Source organism: Mobula birostris, chromosome 24, assembly GCF_030028105.1.
Source record: "Mobula birostris isolate sMobBir1 chromosome 24, sMobBir1.hap1, whole genome shotgun sequence".
Lineage (NCBI taxonomy): Eukaryota > Metazoa > Chordata > Chondrichthyes > Myliobatiformes > Myliobatidae > Mobula > Mobula birostris.
In genome coordinates this window covers 50,213,410-50,236,209 of record NC_092393.1, presented here as the reverse complement: position 1 = coordinate 50,236,209, position 22,800 = coordinate 50,213,410, and the positions used below count along the sequence as shown (strand labels likewise).

The 22,800-nt window shown below is 40.3% G+C and overlaps 1 protein-coding gene across 1 annotated transcript in view; it reads right to left on the bottom strand.

Moving 5' to 3' along the window:
- Positions 1-755: 755 nt before the first annotated feature.
- The window catches only part of LOC140187260 (dynein axonemal heavy chain 17-like), a 193,767-nt gene continuing 171,722 nt past the window's right edge, over positions 756-22,800 (bottom strand). Inside the window, exons 46-53 of the mRNA XM_072242393.1 lie at positions 20,800-20,964; positions 20,617-20,712; positions 18,806-19,023; positions 14,892-15,099; positions 12,401-12,516; positions 11,594-11,786; positions 2,778-3,013; positions 756-882 (exon numbers count right to left, since the gene is read on the bottom strand). Of these exons, the coding sequence (XP_072098494.1) occupies positions 756-882; positions 2,778-3,013; positions 11,594-11,786; positions 12,401-12,516; positions 14,892-15,099; positions 18,806-19,023; positions 20,617-20,712; positions 20,800-20,964 (1,359 nt within the window). The remainder of the gene's footprint in view (positions 883-2,777; positions 3,014-11,593; positions 11,787-12,400; positions 12,517-14,891; positions 15,100-18,805; positions 19,024-20,616; positions 20,713-20,799; positions 20,965-22,800) is intronic.

The window sequence follows — 22,800 nt, the reverse complement described above, 5'->3', positions numbered from 1 at the left end:
AACATCACATGTGGGTTAGTTGGATGTCATCAAAACTTCTCTGTGTCAATTCCCCCTCCCTGAATTGCACACTCCAACTCCAGCACAACACAGCTCAACCCTCGAATTCACTTTGCCTTTGCTCGCCTCTTCATTATTTCCAGTAATAGTTTACCACAATTTACTTCAGAAAAGTTGTTATTAATAATTTTTTAGTCAAATTTCTTGCCTTTTAACTACTAGTAAGCGGTCGCTTGCCTTCAGTAGCACCATCTTAAACTGGAACAACTATATTAAACTATTCTACTGTATATTATACGGCTGTAGTGCATTAAAAGAATGATAAATCAGCTTATTGAAACATACACATTTTCTTTCTTAATTAACAATGCTAAGCTATCCCTTGTCCATTTTGAAACATCTTTTAATCCAAACTATTGAGCACCTAATCCTGGTTACCTTTCAACCATGTCTCTGTAAGAGCTATTATAATATTTATGTGATGCTTATACCAATAATTCATCTATCTTGTTCCAAATGCTTCATGCACTCAGTCTTGAGGTTTGATTTATTTTATACAGTTCTTACTTTAAATTCAATTTCTATAGTATGTATTTGCTCTTTTTCTCCCCTTCACTATCCTGTCCCACTACTCTCATTTATTTTTTTAAAATTTGTTCATACAATCACTTTGGCCTTCTCTACTTCTAATTCATGCCCCATTTATAAATTGAAGAAACAAATTATGACATCTAAAGAGTAAATGAAAGATAATCTTACTTTCCCTTTTTGATCGTGTTTCTTCCCAAGAGAGGGTCCAGCACAGGTTCCACGGTCTCACTAATATTTTCAAGTAATAAAGTATCTCCATTGGATACAGCATTTTCAATGCTGTCAAGATATCTGTATACCCAATAAAAATATTACTTGTTTGTATAATTTAAAATAATAGTTTTAGGGATGACAGTACTCAGAAATTAGATCATGTCAGGTTCAGGGCATAATCTAAGTAAGCACATTACGTGTGTCTAAAAGTAATGCTGAAAGTTTATAGGAAACTGGTTATTATTAATAACCAGTTTACTTGTCAAAAAGTGCCAAGTTTACCAAATTGCCCAGTGTTCATCATGGTGTCATCAATAGCATCATCAGCAAACTTCTGTTCTATCCTTTCCTCTGTGGTGTTCACCATGATCATTATTGACCAGATACTCAAACTGACCAGCCTGCATAAATACTTCAGATACAAGAGAAGGTCAAAGGTTGAATATCCTGGAGCTAATAAAGAAGTTATCACCCTGACACAGTGGTGTCAAGAAAACAACTTCTCCCTCAGTGTCGCAAAAATAAAGGAGCTGGTTTTGGACTACAGGAGGAATGGAGACATGCTATCAATGGATCTGGGGTTGAGAGGGTGAACAGCTTTAAGTTCCTCGGCATAAACATCACCGACGATCTCACGTGGTCTGTACATACCAGGTGTGTGGTGAAAAATGGACAACAGTGCCTCTTTCACCTCAGATGGTTGAAGAAGTTTGGTATGGACCCCCAAATGCTAAGATCTTTCTATAGGGGCACAATTGAGAGCATCCTGACTGGCTGCATCACTGCCTGGTATGGAAACTGTACTCCTCTCAATCGCAGGACTCTGCAGAGAGTGGTGTGGACAACCCAGCACATCTGTAGATGTGAACTTCCCACTATTCAGTACATTTACAAAGACAGGTGTGTAAAAAGGGCCCGAAGGTTCATTCTGACTCTACTGTATTTCTATGCTATATTAACTATCCTGTTGTACATACTACTTATTATAAATTACTACAAATCTACCAGGCATGAGTTTGTTGGAATACTTTTGTAGGACAATAACCCGCTCGATTGGCACTCCATGCACCACCCTTAACACTGATTCCCTACATCACCAGCGCACCGTGGCTGTAGGGTATACCACTTATAAAATGCCCTGAGTTACTCAACCTTTACTCCAAGAGTACCTCTCAAACCCAAGACCTCTACCACTCAGAAGGACACGATAGGAACCCCACCACCTGCATAGTCACCTTCAGATCACACAACACAAAATAGTCAGCAGATGCTGTAAAAGATCAAAGCAACACTTTCAGTACGCTGGATGAACTCAGCAGGTCGGGCAGCATCAGTCAGAAACGATGAGTCGACGTTTTGGGCTGGAACCCTTCGTCAGGACTGAAGAATGAAAGATGGGGAAGGATTTGAAGAATACTTGTAGCGTCAGTTGATAGACCAGTCATTTGAAAGACAAAGGGGGTGGGGGAGGAGAAGCATTGACGTCATAGCCCTGAAAACAATGGGTGGTAGAAGAAGGAGGCGGAACCATGAGGGAGCTGGGGGAGGGGTAGAGTGAAATAGGGATAGAGGAAGGGAGGGGGAGGGAATTACCGGAAGTTGGAGAATTCTATGTTCATACCAAGGGGCTGGAGACTACCTAGACAGTATATGAGGTGTTGCTCCTCCAACCTGAGTTTAGCCACATCAGATTGGGGGACCGCTTCGTTGAGCACCTCCACTCTGTCCGCCATGACAGACAGGATCTCCCGGTAGCCACCCACTTCAACTCTACTTCCCATTCCGATTCAGATATGTCCATACATGGCCTCCTCTACTGCCATGATGAGGCTAAGCTCAGGTTGGAGGAGCAACATCTCATATACTGTCTAGGCAACTTTTTCATCTGGGAAGTAAAGAAATAAAGCAAAACTTAACGCGTTAACTATTTGTAAATCATTTTCAATTACTTAATCTCCAACTAACATACATACCCTCTTTGTCCAAGTCTTATTACTTTCAAATCATCTCCATATTTTTTCTTAATCCATTTAATGCCCTGCAGTTGTGCATCAATAATTAAAGGCCAACGCTCTGTATTACAGAGAATTGTAGCATTTTCTGATGATGTCCGATCACTTGGCAATCCCTGATTATTCCATGCAGCAATATCAACATCATCAGTCAGAAGAGAAAGTGGATCTAAATTTTCAGTAATTGGTATTGGCACCTAAAACAATTTCCCCAAAAAGTCATACTGTAAATATCTTGAAATCTGATTGGAACTCACATTGTAAGTATAAAAATATTTACATACTTGTGGCCCATATTAAGATTTGAAATTAAAATATCTGTGTGCAATTATTTGAATACTTTTAAAGTTTCAAATAACATCTTTTCACTCCTTTAGAAAATCTGTCCAGTATTTGGATTTGATGCATTTTTGATGTAAAAAATAGGTACTGTGCTAAAACCAGTTCAGATGCCACAAAACAACTGATGACATCATAACTGTTTTTGGCTTGACTTAGTTATTAACAACAGGAATTGGATCAAAAGATCTTCACCAAGGACCTTCACACTAAATCACAATGAAACAGAAAGTGCATTCTGCTGCAAGAAATTGTTTTCATGAATTGCTCTTTTTAAAGGACTATTATAGACTCTGACCTGTGCATTTCACAGATGGTTGTTTTTTTTATAGAATCATTCACACACTAACTCAAGAAGTGAGCAAATCTCTTCAAACATAGCTTGGACATAAGAAATAATTGGAGAAATAGGGAAAACAACAGAGACAGGAGGAAAGAGGGAGACAACAGTGCGTGTCCCAGTGAAAACTCTTCCTGATCAAGGAGCAGGCGGGAGGAGAGAGAGCAGCACACCACGCATGCGCAGCCCTCCGGTGAAAAATGATATTGTATCCGATAAATAGGGGCCGTGGACAATTCTGATTTGATGGAGACAGACGTGAAAGCACAGAGGAACATCTGGAGAAATTTCTGAAACACCAGTTCACTGCTGTTGTTACTGCGCAGTCGGGAATCATCCAGAGGGAAGGCCTCAAAATCCCCGGCTTTGCCTGCTGTTGGCAACTGAGATTGAGGTCGAATCATTTGGACAGAGATGGCGCTCAGTACTCGGTGTCGGAGAGCTGATCGGAGGCTCGAAGTTTTCGGATGACTCAGATTCGGACTGTGGTCAGGCATGGCAGGGAGAGTTTTTCTTCCTTCTCCCATCTGCGTGAGATGTGGGATATTTGAGAGACTTTGAACTTTTTACTGTGCTCATGGACTTCTTCATCAAGTTATGGTATTGTTGCACTGTTGTAACTTATAATTATGTGGTTTTGTTAGTTTTTTCAGTCTTGGTCTGTCCTGTGTTTTGTGATATCACACCGGAGGAAATATTATATCATTTCTTAATGCATGCATTACTAAATGACAATAAAGAGGACTGCGTGTCTTCATAACCTAATGGTACTCTGAGAGTTAAGATCGCCCAAAATCCTGAGACCAGCAGTACAAGAAATCAGGCTAAAAAATCAAGACATCTGTGAAAAAGACTTAACAATTCAAAGAAGCCACAATCTTTACAGATGCTTGCAAGTATTGATTTATTTTCCTCATAAAAATTTCATGGGAGGACTTTTGAACACAAAAGCAATATCCCAAGGGAGGGGTGGGCTACTCCTTTCAACATAATATACTTCTCATTTTATAGTGAGTTACGCATGAGGGTCACAGGTCAAAACTTAAGGGCTTACTTAAAACGTAAGCTGGGTCAAACAATGTTTTTGCCAAAACCTAATGAAATTGAAACTTTAATTCAAAAAGGGAAAATTAAAAAATTTATTTCTTGTATGTATAATTTGATTCAAAAACAGACAATTAAACAAGGAATCCATAAGTCAAAACAAAAATGGGAAACAGATCTGAATATTAATATTGATGAAACAAATTGGTCAAGACTCTGTCTTGACAGTATGACAAATACAATAAATGTTCGACTTAGATTAGTACAATATAATTTTTTACACCAATTATATATTACATCAAAAAATAAATAGATTAAATTCAAATCTATCCGATAAATGCTTTCGGTGTAATCAAGAAATTGGTACTTTCTTACATTCTACTTGGTCATGTTTTAAAATTCAACCCTTTTGGATAAATTTAAGAGTCTTATTGTGTGACCAGAATACACATAAATTAAGATGTTTGCTGGCCTGGGCTAGCACCAGTGGCATCAGCAGTTGGTCTGCCACCTGTCCTCAGGAGAAGGAGAGATAAGGAACACAGTGAAGCAGCATTTGGAGATGTTAATGAAGGAGCCATCAGTCTGGGTATTGTCAAGATCGGCTCCCCCTTTGAACCCTGAACTGTTTGAAGTGTGATGGACAGGCGATACCCCAGCAGGGGGATAAAAAGGGACAGGTTCGCTAAGGCAAGAGACACACGACACCACGAGGTAACGAGACCCTGGAAGCGGTGCCCCCCTGCAGGTTGGCGGGAGTCGTTTGGAAGGCTGGTTGCGGAATCAAGCCTTAGACGCACAGGGTGGAAAGATACGATCAGCGGGAACCCAGTGTGTGTCCACCCTTGCTTGGGTGCCAGGTTCACTGCAGAGGATCGACCGCATCTGGAGGAGAGGTCACAGTCGGTGACCTCAGGTGACATCACAAAGGACTCGCCCAAAAGCTGCTTATGAGCAATATCGCAGGTCTATGTGTGGAAGCCATTTTGAATGATCATTCGTTCTTGTTCTCTCTCTCCTTCCCCCCACATTGTCCATCGCCATGGCAATGATTACTGCGAACTGAACTAAATTGAACTGGACTTTGTGTCACTTTGAAATTGGTCATTTACCCCTAGACAACAATAGAGCTTGATTGATCCTGTTATCTTAATTCTGTGCACATGTGTGTTTATCATTGCTGAACTGTTGCATTTATTATCCTTTTGATTACTGTGTTGCTTGTTTCTTTAATAAAACTTTCTTAGATCTAGTAATCCAGACTCCAACGGACTGATCCATTTCTGCTGGTTTGGCAACCCAGTTACGGGGTACGTAACATAAGTGGGGGCTCGTCCGGGATTTTGAACACTAAATTTGGGACGGAGTAAATTGATTGGGTCAAAATTCCCGAAAGAAAGAAAAGACAAACAGCAGAAATGGAGGCTGAGGAATTTATAAAGGCGCCGACCTTGGAGGCATTAGAGGATGCCAGGAAATCGGAATTGGTAGCTGTGGCCAAACTGTTGAATCTTGCTAAGGGGAAGTCGACAATGAGGAGAGAGGAGATACACAGAGCTATCGTAGAGCACTATGTACCTAAAGGTGTGTTTCCCCAAGACGAGCTGGGGGTGGTGTCTATTGAAAAACCTGCTGGAGACGCAGTACAGGTACAGCTTGAAAAACTGAGACTCGAGCACGAGTTCTGGGTATGGTAGTTGGAGAGAGAAGAGAAAGAGAGGCAATGGGAGCGAGAAGAGAGAGAGAAACAGAGGGAAAGGGAATTCGAGCTGGAGAAGTTAAAGATAAGGGCAGAGCAGGGGCTCGTGCCGAACCAAGGTGGAGGGTTCCGGGCGACCCAGGAGGTTAGGCTGGTTCCCCCATTTGACGATACCAACGTGGATCGGTACTTTCTCCATTTCGAAAAAGTGGCTATAAGTCAGGACTGGCCGAGGGATAAGTGGGTTGTTTTGCTTCACAGTGTACTGAAAGGGAAAGCCCAACAAGCTTACTCAGCTTTGTCCATGGAAGATGCCCAGAGGTATGAGGTGGTGAAAGAGGCCATCCTCAGGATTTATGAGTTGGTCCCGGAGGCATACCGGCAGAGGTTCCGGAATGCGAGGAAGCAGTGGGACCGCACGTATTTGGAGTTTGCCCCTGAGATGCAGACATATTGTGAGCGTTGGTGCGCCTCGAAGGGGGTAGAGGGGGATTATGACAGACTGCTGCAGCTGATCCTGATTGAGCAGTTTAAAGGTTGTGTCCCTGAGGGTATGAGATCCTACCTAGATGAGAAAGAGGCAGCCACGTTAGCCGCAACTGCTAAGTTAGCGGATGAGTATGCGTTGACGCATAAAATGAAGTTTGCCCCGAGTAAAGGCTACCAGAAGGGTAGTCAGGACGGCAGGGAGAGTCCGCCAGAAAAGTCAGAAAGTAAGCCGGGGACTAGTGAGAAGGATAAGGTAGACCGGGAGCAGTCTGGTAGGAAGTCTCCTGGGGTCGTCTGTTATAATTGCGGGAAAGTCGGACACTTTGCGTCCAAGTGCTTTGCCCCAAAGAAGGAGACGGGAAAAGGGAAAACAGCGATTTTGACTGGCTGTATCGAGCTGGTAAATGAACCGCTAGGGAAGGACAGGTCTGCCAAAGTTCAGGAAAGGCGTGAGAAGTTTATCTCGGCCGGATTGGTGTCAGTGAAGGAGGGGTTAAAACCAGTTCCAGTGTGGATCTGGAGAGACACGGAAGCGTGTCAGTCACTAATACTGAAGAGTGTATTAGAGTTTAGCTCAGAGACCCAGACTGGGGAAGTCAAGGTCAAAGGTATTGGAGAAGGGACAGAGTCAGTCCCTTTGCACCAGGTACACTTACAAAGCAACCTGGTCTCTGGACTAGTCACGATCGGGGTGAGGTTCGAAATACCGATGAAAGGCGTGGAAGTCTTGCTCGGTAATGACGTCGCCGGGGGAATCGTGTTCCCAGTCGTGAGATTGACAGGTCAGCCTGCCAGCATTGAGGCCCCGCCCATGGACTCACAGGTTCATCACGGGACCGCGGTAGTAAATTTAGCTGAGACGTTTCTGCCAACCTTGTATGAGACGGGGGTAGAAAATGAAAAGAAGGAGTGTAGTGAGACAAGAGGTAGTGAGGGAGCTGGGACAGACATAGCAGTAGCCAGGAAAGAATTTGCGTAGGCGCAGGAGCGAGACGAGGGGCTGATGGTTTTGACAGAGACAGCTCTCTCTGACACAGACTTAACAAGGGAACTAGTAGGCTATTGTGCGGAGGAGGAAGTGCTAGGGAAGAAAGGGAAATCAAGTACCGTGCCCGCAGATGAGGAATGGGGGGTGGTGCAAAAGAGTTATGGGGATGAGGTTTTTAACCTGGCCCACGAGGTACCCCCCGGTGGACATTTTGCGGTACTGGAGGGAACAGTTGGTGGAACCATGAAAGAGGTTTACTGGCTGCCCAGGGGGAAGGATGTTATTGATTATGACCGACGCGAACTGAGACGGTCACAGGCTTTTGATATGCTAATAAACCTAGTCGGCGTTAGCGTGGAAATCAATGAAGCTAGGGTCCCCTTGATAAGAGAAAAAAACCATTTTGAAAAGATTAGTATGGTATCGATCAGATGGGAGAAGGCTATTGTTTTGGCCAGGTCTGCTGATAAGGTCTCTCCCTTAATCCCCGAACAAAGCGACTCTTTAGGAGAAGTAATTAAATGACTCACACCCGTGTGTTTGATTGTCCCGAGGCGATGCAAAGAACTGGGATGTTGGGTGGTGTCTGTTACAATAGGCCAGCCTAGTAAGCAACACCTATATAGAATGAGTAATTCAGTGACTAAAGGGCTGACGAACACAGAGGTGTATACTGGCAATTTAATACGGCTGTCTGAAGCCAGCTTGATAGTGAACCTTGAAAAAAATGAGCTCAGCCACACGAAGGTCACTTACCTGGGAATTGTGGTGACACAAGGGCAGCTGGCAGCGATGCAAGCTACAGTGAAGGCTATCGCTGACCTCCCAACCCCGACAGACAAGAGGGCCCTCAGAAGGCTCTTGGAGATGGTGGGGTACTGTAGGAAGTTTTGCAATAACTCTGCGGTCACTACCCCTCCCCCTCCTACTAAGCCCTTGCAAGAGAAAACTAAGTCGGAATGGGACGACCCTTGTTATTGTGGTCCCGGACAAAACCAAATGAGAGGTTACATTGATTGCAATTCATCAGTGTTTTTGGCCACTATGAAGTTTGCTAAATTGGAGCCTGGTCTAAGGGATTATTAATAACACATATAAAAGGAACAGAAAATGTGATGGCTGACTGTCTGTCAGGTGTTGACAACTTCAAATTCTCTGTATTAGCCAAATAGCTGATAAAGATGTATATTTGTGTGTATCAAATAATGTACTCTTGTTTGTAATTTTTACCCCGGTAAAAATCCTTAAAGGGGGGAAGTGTGACGAGAATACACATAAATTAAGATGTTTGCTGGCCTGGGCTAGCACCAGTGGCATCAGCAGCTGGTCTGCCACCTGTCCTCAGGAGAAGGAGAGATAAGGAACACAATGAAGCAGCATTTGGAGATGTTAATGAAGGAGCCATCAGTCTGGGTATTGTCAAGATTGGCTCCCCCTTTGAACCCTGAAGTGTGATGGACAGGCGATACCCCAGCAGGGAGATAAAAAGGGACAGGTTCACTAGGGCAAGAGACACACGACACCACGAGGTAACGAGACCCTGGAAGCGGTGCCCCCCTGCAAGTCGGCGGGAGTCGTTTGGAAGGCTGGTTGCGGAACCAAGCCTTAGACGCATAGGGTGGAAAGGTACGATCAGCGGGAACCCGGTGTGTGTCCGCCCTTGCTTGGGTGCCAGGTTCACTGCAGAGGATCGACCGCATCTGGAGGAGGGGTCACAGTCGGTGACCTCAGGTGACATCACAAAGGACTCGCCCGAAAGCTGCTTGTGAGCAATATCGCAGGTCTGTGTGTGTGGAAGCCGTTTTGAATGATCATTCGTTCTTGTTCTCTCTCTCCTTCCCCCAACATTGTCCATCGCCATGGCAATGATTACTGCGAACTGAACTAAATTGAACTGGACTTTGTGTCACTTTGAAATTGGTCATTTACCCCTAGACAACAATAGAGCTTGATTGATCCTGTTATCTTAATTCTGTGCACATGTGTGTTTATCATTGCTGAACTGTTGCATTTATTATCCTTTCGATTACTGTGTTGCTTGTTTCTTTAATAAAACTTTCTTAGATCTAGTAATCCAGACTCCAACTGAGTGATCCATTTCTGCTGGTTTGGCAACCCAGTTACGGGGTACGTAACAATTGGAACAAATTACTGGAACTCAACTTCCACATAACCCTGTATTATTTCTATTAGGTGATATTGAAGGGATAAAGCCGAAACTTAAATTGAATAAATATCAGAAAGAATTTATAAAAATTGCATTGGCAGTAGCTAAGAAGACTATAGCAGTTACTTGGAAATCTGATTCGTATTTAAGTATGAATCGTTGGAATAATGAAATGGCTAGTTCTATTCCACTCGAAAAAATTACTTATAATTTAAGAGAGAAATATGTAACATTTTTGAATATTTGGCACCCTTATTTACAAAAGATAGGATGGCATATTTAAGTGCTCCGATAAAGATCTTGGTCCCTTGGGGAAAGTAACGAATAAGTATACCAAATTTATTTTGAATTCCATGGAGCATGTGGAAACCTTCCAATACCTAGGCAGTTCTTCCTTTTTTTCTTCTTTTCTTTTTTAGGTAGGACTTTATACAGGGGCGGGGAGGGTAGATATTATCTTTTCATGTATTCTTTTTGAAAACTCAATAAAAATTATATTAAAAAAAGACTTTTTGACACAATTTTTGTTGTTAAATAATTAAAATAAGACAAGCACATTGATGAAGGCATCACTTGTAGGAAATATGATGAGCAAGTGAATCTTGTGTTAAGAAACATGACATCTGGATACATTTAACTTCCCAAAAGATGGACATTCTGTCAAAAAGCACTCAAATTAAGCAAAATTTGTTTTTGTGTATTATTTACATATAAAAAACCTGGTGCAAATATGTTCCGTTTCAAGACAATCGTAATCTAATCACTGCAGTAAAGATAACAATGAGGACAATAAACTGAGGAAGAATTACCTAAATTACACATTTTCTCACTGAAAAAGGATGCAAATTTGAATTGTTGTTCTGGAACTCATTTTTTAAATTGTTTGCTATTGCTGGCCCATTGACCTTTAAGAATCTCCAAGCCCATGACTGTTCAAAGGAGCATTGGGGATGATAGTGACACAGAATTCATGTATCAAAGTCCTTCAAGATGATGGAAGAAGCACACCATCTTGCAAACTACCCACCTACAAGTTTCAAAAGTGTTACATCGGCCTCATCAGTCATCTCAGACCAAAGTAGGAATAGTCAAAGGGATTTCATTAGAAAAGTCATTCACTAACCTATCAGAACCAATTCACCCAATAGAGTGTTGTTTTTTTCTTTGTTTAGGCTCAAGACCCTGGCTTCTGACTGAACTTAAGCACTTCCAGTTTCCAAAAATATTTAATTCCCATCATTGATCAATTTGCTTTAGATCTTGTCTAGTTATTTCTATTTCTTTCTCTTATTCATCAGGTTTGTTATAAATGCTGCATGTATTCAGAAAAAGAACCTGCAGCTCCATATTGACTATTTTTGAATGTCCTGACTCTAAGTGAAGGTATAGCATTTTGTTCAGTTGCCGTACTCTTCCTGTCAGTTTATTGTTTTTGTGACTTTGCATTATCATTTTGTCCTTCCTCTGTAACTTTTGAAATTCCTCTGTCCCTCCAGAATCCTCCTCTTGACCATTACTTTGTGCCAGAGAAGATAATAATAATTTATCATTTGGCCTTTCATATTACACTTTCAATAAATTCAATCTGCACAAGTAAAAAAACAATATTTAACATTGAGTACTCAATGCATAATATCAACAGCAATAGCCAAGTCTCTGAATGAATGTCATCAATTCACAGTTCTCTGAGCAACTTAAAGCAAATCTGTACCTCAAGTTTTTCTAGGAAGGGCATCCAATAATTATTCAAAAGATCATTCCTATATTTTTTTGTGAAATATCCAACGTAAGAAACAAATGCTGTAACGAGGAGCACATCACCACACAATGTCTTTTCCTGTTCCCTGAACTGTGCAACAGATTCACCCCAACGGATCTTCTCTGACACCAAACCTCCAACCAGTCTGTAAGAAATCAAAATCTTTTAGCTGAAATATTATCTGTTTTTCATCTTTTGTCCTTTTGTCTCCAATAGGATAACTGGAATGAGGGAAAGAGCAGGAATATTTTACTCAAGCTATTCTAAATCATAGACCAACAGTGTGGAAAGGAAACCCACAGAAAATGTCTTCTATTTTTTTTGACAAAGCAACCCAAAAAGGTCGCTGATTGTCCCTCAATTGCATGCTTATTTAAAAAGAGTAGAAAAGACAAGATGCTTCCGACACTGTAAGTAGTTGTTCCAGGAATGAGGGATTTCAGTTAAACTGGAAAAGCTGGTGTGGTTTTTTATGGAGCCAAGAAGTTTGTGAGATATAGAAAATTACATCTCGAATGGTTTAGATGGGGTAAATAGAGAGGACTGTTTTGACGCTTCACAGTCTTTAGAGCTGCCTGGTTGAAAGAGACTTCCCTGTTTCTGGATACAAGTGTGCAGCAGCTGATATCCATAGTAACAATGGAACATTGAGGAGAAATAAATAAATTCATGATCACTCTGGACTGATCTCATTCTAAAGAGTGGAGCATCTAGAACTAGTACAGGTTGCTCATTTAGCATTACATAAAGCCAATGTACCTGTTTGCAAGTGAAATCGTTCTATTAGTAGTATCTGCTTCTTCTTGACATTTGAGTTTTTCAGCAGTGGCTTTTTCAAATTCAGCTGTCAACTTTGCTAAATTTTCATCAAGTTCCTGAAAATTAAGAAAGGCTCCATTATAACACATTATTCCAAATAAAACACAGAAACAGGACAACTTAGCTCCTGAGCCAATTCCATCATTTATTCAGTCCTTAGTTGATCTAGTAACTTAACACAGAACATGTACGCAAACACGAGGAAATCTGCAGATGCTGGAAATTCAAGCAACACACATCAAAGTTGCTGGTGAACACAGTAGGCCAGGCAGCATCTCTAGGAAGGGGTACAGTTGACATTTCGGGCCGAGACCCTTCGTCAGGACTAACTGAAAGAAGAGCTAGTAAGATATTTGAAAGTGGGAGGGGAAGGAGATCCAAAATGATAGGAGAAGACAGAAGGGGGAGGGATAGAGCCAAGAGCTGGACAGGTGATCGGCAAAAGGGATATGAAAGGATCATGGGACAGGAGGCCCAGGGAAAAGGAAAAGGGGGAGGTGGGGGGAAACCCAGTGGATGGGCAAGGGGTACAGTGAGAGGGACAGAGGGAGAAAAAGGAGCAAGAAAAAGAAAGTGTGTATATTAATAAATAAATCACGGATGGGGTATGAGGGGGAGGTGGGGCATTAGCGGAAGTTTGAGAAGTCAATGTTCATGCCATCAGGTTGGAGGCTACCCAGACGGAATATAAGGTGTTGTCCCTCCAACCTGAGTGTGGCTTCATCTTTACAGTAGAGGAGGCTGTGAATAGACATATCAGAATGGGAATGGGACATGGAATTAAAACGTGTGGCCACTGGTAGATCCTGCTTTCTCGGGCGGACAGAGCGTAGGTGTTCAGCGAAAAGATCTCCCAGTCTGCGTCGGGTCTCACCAATATATAGAAGGCCACATTGGGAGCACCGGATGCAGTATATTCTCTTTCTCCCTAGGCCTCCTGTCCCATGTTCCTCTCATATCCCTTTTATCAATCAACTGTCCAGCTCTTGGCTCCATCCCTCCCCCTCCTGTCTTCTCCTATCGTTTTGGATCTCTCCGTCCCTCTCCCCCTCTCAAATCTCTTACTAGCTCTTCTTTCAGTTAGTCCTGACAAAGGGTCTAGGCCCAAAACGTCGACTGTACCTCTTCCTCATAGAACATGTACCCTTTTTTAAGAATAATTAAATCTCTATCAGATTTAAAACTAGCTTAGCATCATTTGCAGTTTTTGGAACAAAATTCTAAATTGCTACCTTTCATTACAAACAGAAAAACCTAGCCCTAATTATAAGAAAATGGTTCGTAGTTCCACATTCTCTAAGAGCTTCAGTTTGACCAATGGACACTTTAATAATAATTTTGCCTCTAATTTGTATATGCAAGGGTCTTACTGTGCACATCAGATAATTAAAAGCAATCCTTATGAATTAAATAGTTGGGACGATTGCCAATGTGAAGTTGGTGCAGGCCACTTCACTGTCTGCACAAAACTGTGATTTAATCTTCCTATATGGCAGAAAATAGAGAACAGGAATATATGCTAAATTTTGAAAGTTTGAAAGAGGTTAGTGTTCCAAGGACCACAGTACCATTGTACATGAATCAGTGAAGATTAACATCAAGATCAATCAGTAAGGACAGAAGGCATGGTGGCCTTGCGTGAGTAGTTGGCAGCAGGAGTAGAGAAGATATCGTGCTCCGATTGCATACAACCCTGATGAGATTGCACTTTTGTACAGGTCTGGCCAACAGAAGTAAGGATGGATATACTTTTGTTTAAAGTGTGTAGTGAAGGTTCACCAGGCTGATTTCACTGAAGATCTGTCATGTAAGGAGAGATTAAATGGACAAGATCTATATGCTTTTGGCTTTATAAATATGAGGTTACAAATTTTTAAATATAAGAGATTAAATTCTTAAGGGGATTGGCTAAATAAATATGGTTTTGATGCTTCCCCTCAGTGAATGCTTTGAACCAAAGCTCACAATCTCAAAATAAGGGGTATGATGAAAAGAATATTTCTGATTCTGACCCAAAAAGAACGTGGAGCTTTAGTTGCTAGATGTACTTAAGAGCTAAATTAATTGATATTAAGAACATCTAGGAATATAGGTTCATGGAAGTGATGCTGAGATCAAAACTAAATGGCAATCTTATTGAATGGCAGAGCAGGTATAAGAGGATGAATTACCTACTATTCATATTTCTTATTTTTTATCATATTGATGTCTGATGCAGTTTGAGTTTGTGAAGAATGCAAAACTGGATTTAAAATTTAATCAATCTCAGAAATCAATTATATTCTAATAGAATGTGATAAACTTAAAGCAAAAATTAAATCTGACAGCTGCTTAACATTTTGAAGGCATTCCACTATTTTGGGAAAAAATCTTAATGAACTCTTAAAATGAATCTAATTTCTCTTTGTTTGTTTGTGATGTTTATACCTACATTAATCATACGTGTAATACCAGCAAGTTTCTCCTGTGCTGCTGCCAATTCAGCATTAGCTTCTGCCAGAGCAATCCTCTTAGGTTCCACCTCACAGAACACCTCATAAAATTTTACAATGTTTATACACCAGGAACATAAACCAGCAGCAGCTATGGATTTAGTCCGAACAAATTCAGCATCAAACATTGGATTGTCAAGAATTGGCCTGTTAAAAGAAAATTCATAAATAGAAAAGTAAAAGGATTTTTTTTAATCTTAAGAAATTAGTACTTTGCTATATTTTAATGGTGAATATAAAATACCTTTTCTATTATAACTTAAATAATGTTTTCTATATAATATAAACTATATTAGCTATCAGTAATAGACAAGATCTTATTCAATCTGAAAAAGGTTTTGATAAAACACATTTGTGTCCAACAGCTAATACTTATGGAGAACATAAAAGAACTGAAGTGTGCCATTCACCTTGTGCTTGTTATGCCCTTCAATGATCTTTTATCTGAATGACATTTTCCTTAACATGCAAATATCTATTGTTCTCTGTCGCTGTTGTCAATATTTTTTAAGACTCCATTTCTTTCATGGATAAAATATCCCAAAGATTCACTAAAACTATCTTTTTATTTTGAAGGCATGACCCCTGGGTTTCAGACATGCCTGAGGGGTGACTTGATAGCAGAATATAAAATTACAAGTGTCACAGATAGAGCGGACAGTCAGTGACCTTTTCTCAGGGTGGAAAGGTAAAGTATTAGAGGATATAGATTTAAGGTGAGCTGGAGAAAGGTTAAAGGGGATTTACAAGGCAAGTGTTTCTTTTAAAGTCAGAGAATCGTGGGTTTCTGGACCACACTGTCAGGGGAGGTAGAAGAAGCAGATACAATAGTGATGTTTAAAGAAGCATTTAAGCAGGCATATGAACATGCAGGGAATGGGGGAATATCAATCTTGTGCAAGCATATAAGATTACTTGTGATTGGCATTATCTTCAGTGCAGATATTGTAGTTTGAAGGTTTATCCGGCGCTGTACATTTTGTGTCCTGTGTACTAAGGGAGGCCTTAGAGATCAGAGCTTGGGACCAAGCTATTCACAATATAAATCAATAACTTGAATGAGGGAACAAAATGTAACTGTAGTGCCCTGGTAAAGGTTTTACTGCTAATGTTGTAGGGCATTTCATGTATTGGTCTTTCTGTAGAAGTAGTGTTTGGGTTACTGTTAGAGATAAGGGAGCTTAGGAATGTGGACAATCCAATCAGGAGAGTGGAATGGGGAGAAGGTTCTATAGAGGGCTGGGGAAGGGGCTTTATGACTGACACTGGTGGTGGGTCTTTGTTCAACAGGAGATGGAGAGAAGACACTGGAGAGAACCAGTTGCAGAATTCGATCCGGTAGGGAAATGCAATTCGATGGATCCAAGGTACAGAGGTCTACTGAGGATCGGTGAATATGCCTTTTGGAAGATTTGAGCTCCAACCTGTGTACATTTGACTGTTTAATTATAATGGATTCTTTCGTTCTTTTTCTTTCTTTTCTTTACTAACTCTTTGGTTAAGTTAATATTCACAAATATACTTATTTATAATCGCATGCAGTGTGCGATCTGTTATTTCATGCCATCGGGCTATTGCAGGGCAGTAAATAACACAGCATTCACACAAACTGGGATTTGGGTGGGCGAGACATCCCAATCTCACGGATTTGGTGGACCAAAGTTGTATACACCTTAGACGTACAAAGCTGGGACAGGTGGGTTTCCTCTGTGCCGAGTCCAATGGCTCGTTAGCGAGGGGTTAACAAGCGTTTCTAGGGATGCCCAGAAAAGCCGGGGGGTGGGGGGCTGCAGTTCATAGCATTTCCAAATTTACAGATGACATGAAGCTGGAAGTGGAAAGCAAGTGGACAGAAAATTGTATCTGTGAGAATGATATGAAGAGGCTCTAATATAACTTAAGACAAGTTGAGTGAGTGGGAAAGACAAAAAATTATCTGAATGATAATATATTGGGAAAGTGGAGGAGCCACAAGTCTTCAACATCCTTGCACACCTAATTCTGAAAGCTATGTTCAGGTGCAATGTGCAGTTAAGAAGGCAAATGGAAGTAGAGTTCAAGTTGCTAAATATATTCAGGAAAGAAGCAGATATTTCTTCACGCTAAAAGATTCAGGGGATATGGGAAGAAAGCAGGAACAGGTTACTGAAGTGGATGATCAGAATGGTGATTAGACCCAAATGGCTGTAGGGCCTGCTTCTGCTCCCATGTTCTATGTTTCTATGATTGTTGTACACTTGCCCTGCTGTTTGCACAGCTTTCATGTGCTCTCATCAGAGCGTATTGAAGTTTTTATTGCCATTTTGGATGCTTCTCTGCTAATTTAAGCAAAGCATATTGATTGTACTCCTAGAAAATAATTACTGTGAGACAGCTCAAAGCAGGGTGCCCTTGGGAGTCTAGTGTCACACATGTATCTTGATGAAGTCTTGATGCAAGTCCTTAAAGTTGTTATAGCCAGGAGTGGTAGTGGGGACAAGCTCCCACTACGTATTAAATACTCCCAAAGGAGTGCGACTCAAATGGCCTCTGACAACCAAGTCCAGCTCCTGGTCTTCACATCTGGCTTAGCTACGAAGCCTGGCAGAACTGCTTCTTCTGCCAGAAGAAGGGGCAAAGGCAGGCTACTGAACACCTTAAATCCAGTCACTTCAGGCAGATGGGGTTTGTCAGCCATGGTTGGCAGCTCATCTAGGAGAAGGAAAACTGTCTTGTGACTATACCCACTCTTGGGGAAGGCTTATTGAATAAACCCCAAGGGAAAACTCCAGAGCAGGAGTGCCTAAGGCAGTCCTACATTGAGTTCAACACTGACTGGCAACACCTGCGATGCTGCTGATGCCAAACTGTATCGGTCTCTGCCGTCCCTTTGGGTTCAACAGATGCATGAGATGGTGAGCTTGCTCTCCATCCTGCACTGTCCAGGCTTGTGTATAGAGACAGCCAGGACACAACATCCATGGCTGACCCTGGCCGACTGAGGCCTCATCCATCCTGATGCAAGTCCTAATAGGAGGCAAGCTAATCCTCTTTGGCAGAGTTGGAAAGGGCAAAGGTATCTGAAAAAAGTGTAAATGGTAGGGAAAGAGTAGGAAAGGCTAAATTTTGGCAGAATCCCACAAGGACCATTGCTATGGCATCCACTAATCTGAAGAAAAATAGCCAAATTTAAGTTCAGTGGTCAATGTCACACGCCACTTGCAACTACAGACTTATGCATTCAGCATCCCTCCACTCCCACACACAGCTTATGCTCAGCACTCAAAAACAGTCTACAAACAAGATGTGCTGAGGTACAAACTCAATCCCCAACAATCTTGTAAGCAATAAATGATTGCTTCAAATATTTCGGAGTTTATTCCTGCTGTTAAAACCACCTTTTCTATGTACAATCCACAGAAGGTGGATATTAAAAACATTAATAACACATATGCACAGGGAGGTGAAATGGAATAAGACGGGAATTAAAAACTGAATATGGTGTTGTCAATGGATGTGAATATTGAAATTATCTTCACATAACACGTGAGAATGGGGGAGACATTCGCAGTTCAAATAACCCCTTCTGTGAGATGTGGGTATTAAATCAACACCAGTATCATTGACTGAAATATTAGTGTGCACAATGCAGCACAATTTTACTTATGTTTATAGGTACATGGTCAATTTTTTAAACATCTTTATTGTTTAAACAAATCATTAGATTGATAGTGCATTAAATCTTTCATAATGATTCCTAAATAGGCACAATTCTACATTTTGAAATTTTGCTTTAAAGAACAACAAACGTTTAACAGGTAAATATTTTCACTACTTTTCAGACAATAAGCAATTTAACAATTGAATGACATACCGGAAAGCTTTCAGGGAAGACTCAGGGATTCGTTCCTTGTCATAGTTTATCAGTGAATCTAAAAAACCATCCACTTTACCCATCATAACTTTCGCAGCTTTCCAGCTCCTGTCTCTTGGGACCTTACCACTTGGTGCTAAAAGGATCATCACAGCGCTAGTCACAAGAACTACAGCATCAGGCGGGGAGCCAAAAGATTTCAACTCTGTCAGGTTGCTCTAGCAAACAAAACACATATTAAATTAATAATTTTAAACAAAATATGTAACATAGCTAAACATCTTCATTGAGATAAGACCTGACCAACTTTTTGAAATTGCCTGATAAGTGACACGTAACAGTCATTACAATTGGCAGATAATGATCACCACCACTAAAGGAATCTAATCAACTCTACTTAACATTTAAAAAGAATTACTGCTCAAAAATCTCTCACCATCAATATCTTGGGCAATATCTTAGGGTCACCAATAAACTGAAACTTAACTGGTGTAATCATATAAACAACGTATCAAAGGTTAGAACGGTCAAATGCCATGGCAGCAACTTAAATCTAACTTTTTTTTCTATTTTTCTAGATCTGATGGAGGCTTTGCACTTTGAACCTTTAACCCTGTTTCTCTTTCCACATATGCTGCCTGACCTGCTAACCAACATTTTCCACTTTTTGTCTCCATTTCCCTGAGACTTAGAAATCATATTACTTCTTCTTCAGTCACTGAATCTAAATACAAGACCTCATCACTCAACAATACCTCAGGAGCAAGGACATGAAGGTCACTTCCCAACACATTCTCAACAAGCTTTTAAGAATAGACCATTATTATTTGCCTCATGGGTTATCTCCTAGATGATAAAGCAGCGATTCAGTTTTGTAAGTATGTGGAACCAAATTTGTAAGCATCTGTGAAGTACACAGTCACTACTGTGAATCCACGTTCAATGCAAGCTACAAGGGACAAATTTTTCTCCCTTAATATTTATCCAGCCATTGGAATTTCAGCATAGGATTTTCAACTGACAGAGAAAAAGAATGAGCTGACAGAATAGAACAATAGCAACACTGAATGCAGCAATATTATGAAAACTAAATAATGGGCTGCAAAATTTTTATTGTACTCCATTAGAGAAAAATAATTACTTCAGTAATGAATATACTTTACTTGGTAGAGTACCCATCGAGTTACTTAGCAATCTTCTCAGGGGCTAATAAATATTGCCCTTGTCAGCAGTATATGAATAAAATTAAGTATTGACACGAGAAGATCTGTAGATGCTGGAAATCCAAAGCAACACACACAAAATACTGGAGGAACTCAGCAGACCAGGCAGCGTCTAAGGAAAGGAATAAACAGTCGATGTTTCAGGCCAAGACCTTTCATCAAGACTGTCTGTGTGTTTATCCAACTTCTGAAATACTTTGAATAATTTCTTAATCACACCTGTCAGTTTTTACCAAAGGTCACAAAATTAGTTCACAACACCGATCATCAGGCATCATTTATATTAATCCAGAACTAATCCCATTCCTGCCTCTCACCTCACTATCAAATCCTCACAATTCTCTTGTCACTCACTCACATTAAAGGAGATTTACAGTTGTCAATTAACCTATCACCAGCACATCTTAGATACGTGGGAGGAAAGGGAAACACCCAGGGGACAGCCATTCGTTCACAGAATGTGCAGTTTCAACAAACATGGCCTAGGTCTGGGTAAAACCTAGAATGAAGCCCATAAGAAATTAAATATTACACTTGATCTACTCTTTGCGCATTGGCCAATGTACTTTGTTTCATTATTGGTTATACCTTATTTAATGTATTCAGTGCTTCCTGGGCAGCAACTAAAGCTGGTTCTGCTTTTGCTAAGTCTTCTTCACAAGACTGTTGTTTCTCTCTTACATTCTAAATGTAAATAAAGTGCATTATTACAATTTTATAATGCTTAAAATGATAATGATAATTTATCACCTTTGGGGCAAAATACAGTACCTCATTAATTATTTGTACTTTTTTCTCCTCTTCATCGGCAATTTTTTTATTTTTAGTAACAATCTCAGTTTGCTGACCAACAACTTTAATTAATTTGTCTGCATCTTCATTCTTTTGCTGCAGCTCCACTTCTTGTACCGCAAGTTTACTTTTTAAATCGTCTACCTGAAAGACAAGACGTCAACATTTACATTTCATTCCTTAGTACACCATATAAAGGTACAAAGTTAGGGGTTCTGAACTACATATGGAATGTCATACTTAAAGAAGTGAAAGACAGGACTGCTAAATAGTAGTGCTGACTTTTTACCTTGCCTATTTTTCAGAGTTTGAGGTTAATAAATTTGTCCTATAAAACTAATTTGATAGACAAATTAATAGATGAAAGGATAAAGCAAACACGAGGAAATCTGCAGATGCTGGAAATTCAAGCAACTCACACAAAATGCTGGTGGAACGCAACAGGCCAGACAGCATCCATAGGAAGAAGCGCAGTCGACATTTTGGGCCGAGACTCTTCGTCAGGACTAATTGAAAGAAGAGATAGTAAGAGATTTGAAAGTGGGAGGGGGAGATCTGAAATGATAGGAGAGGAGGGGGAGAGATAAAGCTAAGAGCTGGAAAGTTGATTGGCAAAAGGGATACAAGGCTGGAGAAGGGAGAGGATCATGGGATGGGAGGCCTAGGGAGAAAGAAAGGGGGAGGGGAGCACCAGAGGAAGATGGAGAGCAGGCAAGGAGTTATTGTGAGAGGGACAGAGAGAGAAAAAAAGAGAGGAAAATAAGAGAAATAAATAAATAAATAAATAAATAAATAGATTTATTAATTAATTGGTAAGGTGGTGCTTCCTACATTTCCTCTTCAGTACCTCTTCCCTTTTCCTACCTATGTCATTGGTGCCAATATGCACCAAGACTTCTTGCATGTACTGAGAATTTTCAGAAAATGGAATAGCATGGAGCTAAGGGCTATAGCAGGATTGTATTAAAGTTAAAAGAGCAACCAGTAAGCTTCAATTTGGATACGTTATTGAAGAGTTGGAGGTGGATGTGATAGGATAAGAACTGACATTGGAAGGAGTAATCTGTAACTAAACCTGATTCCCTGGTAAAGTAAAACGAATCAGGAAGGTTGGGACAAACTGACAACTCAGCCTAGAAGTGGGGTTTGAATGATACAACATTCCTTACATCTTACCAACAAGAATAATATCTTCTATCTGCAGCAATACAACACCTCCATAAAATCATATTTTCCAAGATAACATTTGACATGGCTATGGACCATCATCTGGAAATCTACGTGTAGAAAACACTATTTCCCCTATATACACAACACAAGTTACTTCAATGAAGTGATAACTTCAAATAGATCAAATAAATTGGTCATATGTGGTTTCTCTTTCACAAAACCATGATGACTTTGCCTATTTACCTTGAGGTTTTTTCAGTGCCCTCATTGTTAATTGCTTCTACTATTTTCCTTACAACAAATATAAATCTAACTGGGGTATAATTTACTAGCTGGGACTTCTGTCTTCCTTCTTTTTCTGAATAACTGTCACTTTTTCCAATCTAAGGAACTTTGGAAAATTAAAATTAAGACCCTAAAATGAAGGGACTAATCACAACACAGTTCAAACCATTTGCTCAGTGTCATTACCCCAGTACTTGTAATTTTCAAGTTCACCCTTCTCTTACAATCCCTGATTTACAGCGTTTTTGTGGATATTACCTGTATTGTCCATAGCAAGAAAATCATTCAAAATATTTGTTTAATTCATGTGCCACCTGCTTCCTTTGCTTTAAGTTCCCAAGCTCAATTTTCATAGCATGAATATTTCTTTTGTTAATTGTTATTTAAATATATTTAGAAATTTTCCCATCTGTTTCTTATATTTCTGACTAGCTTTATGACATTACAATTTTTCCTTCCTAATTAATCTTTACAGTCTTTTTCATTTTCTATAAAATCTTCTGTCTTGCTTTTATTGTACAATAA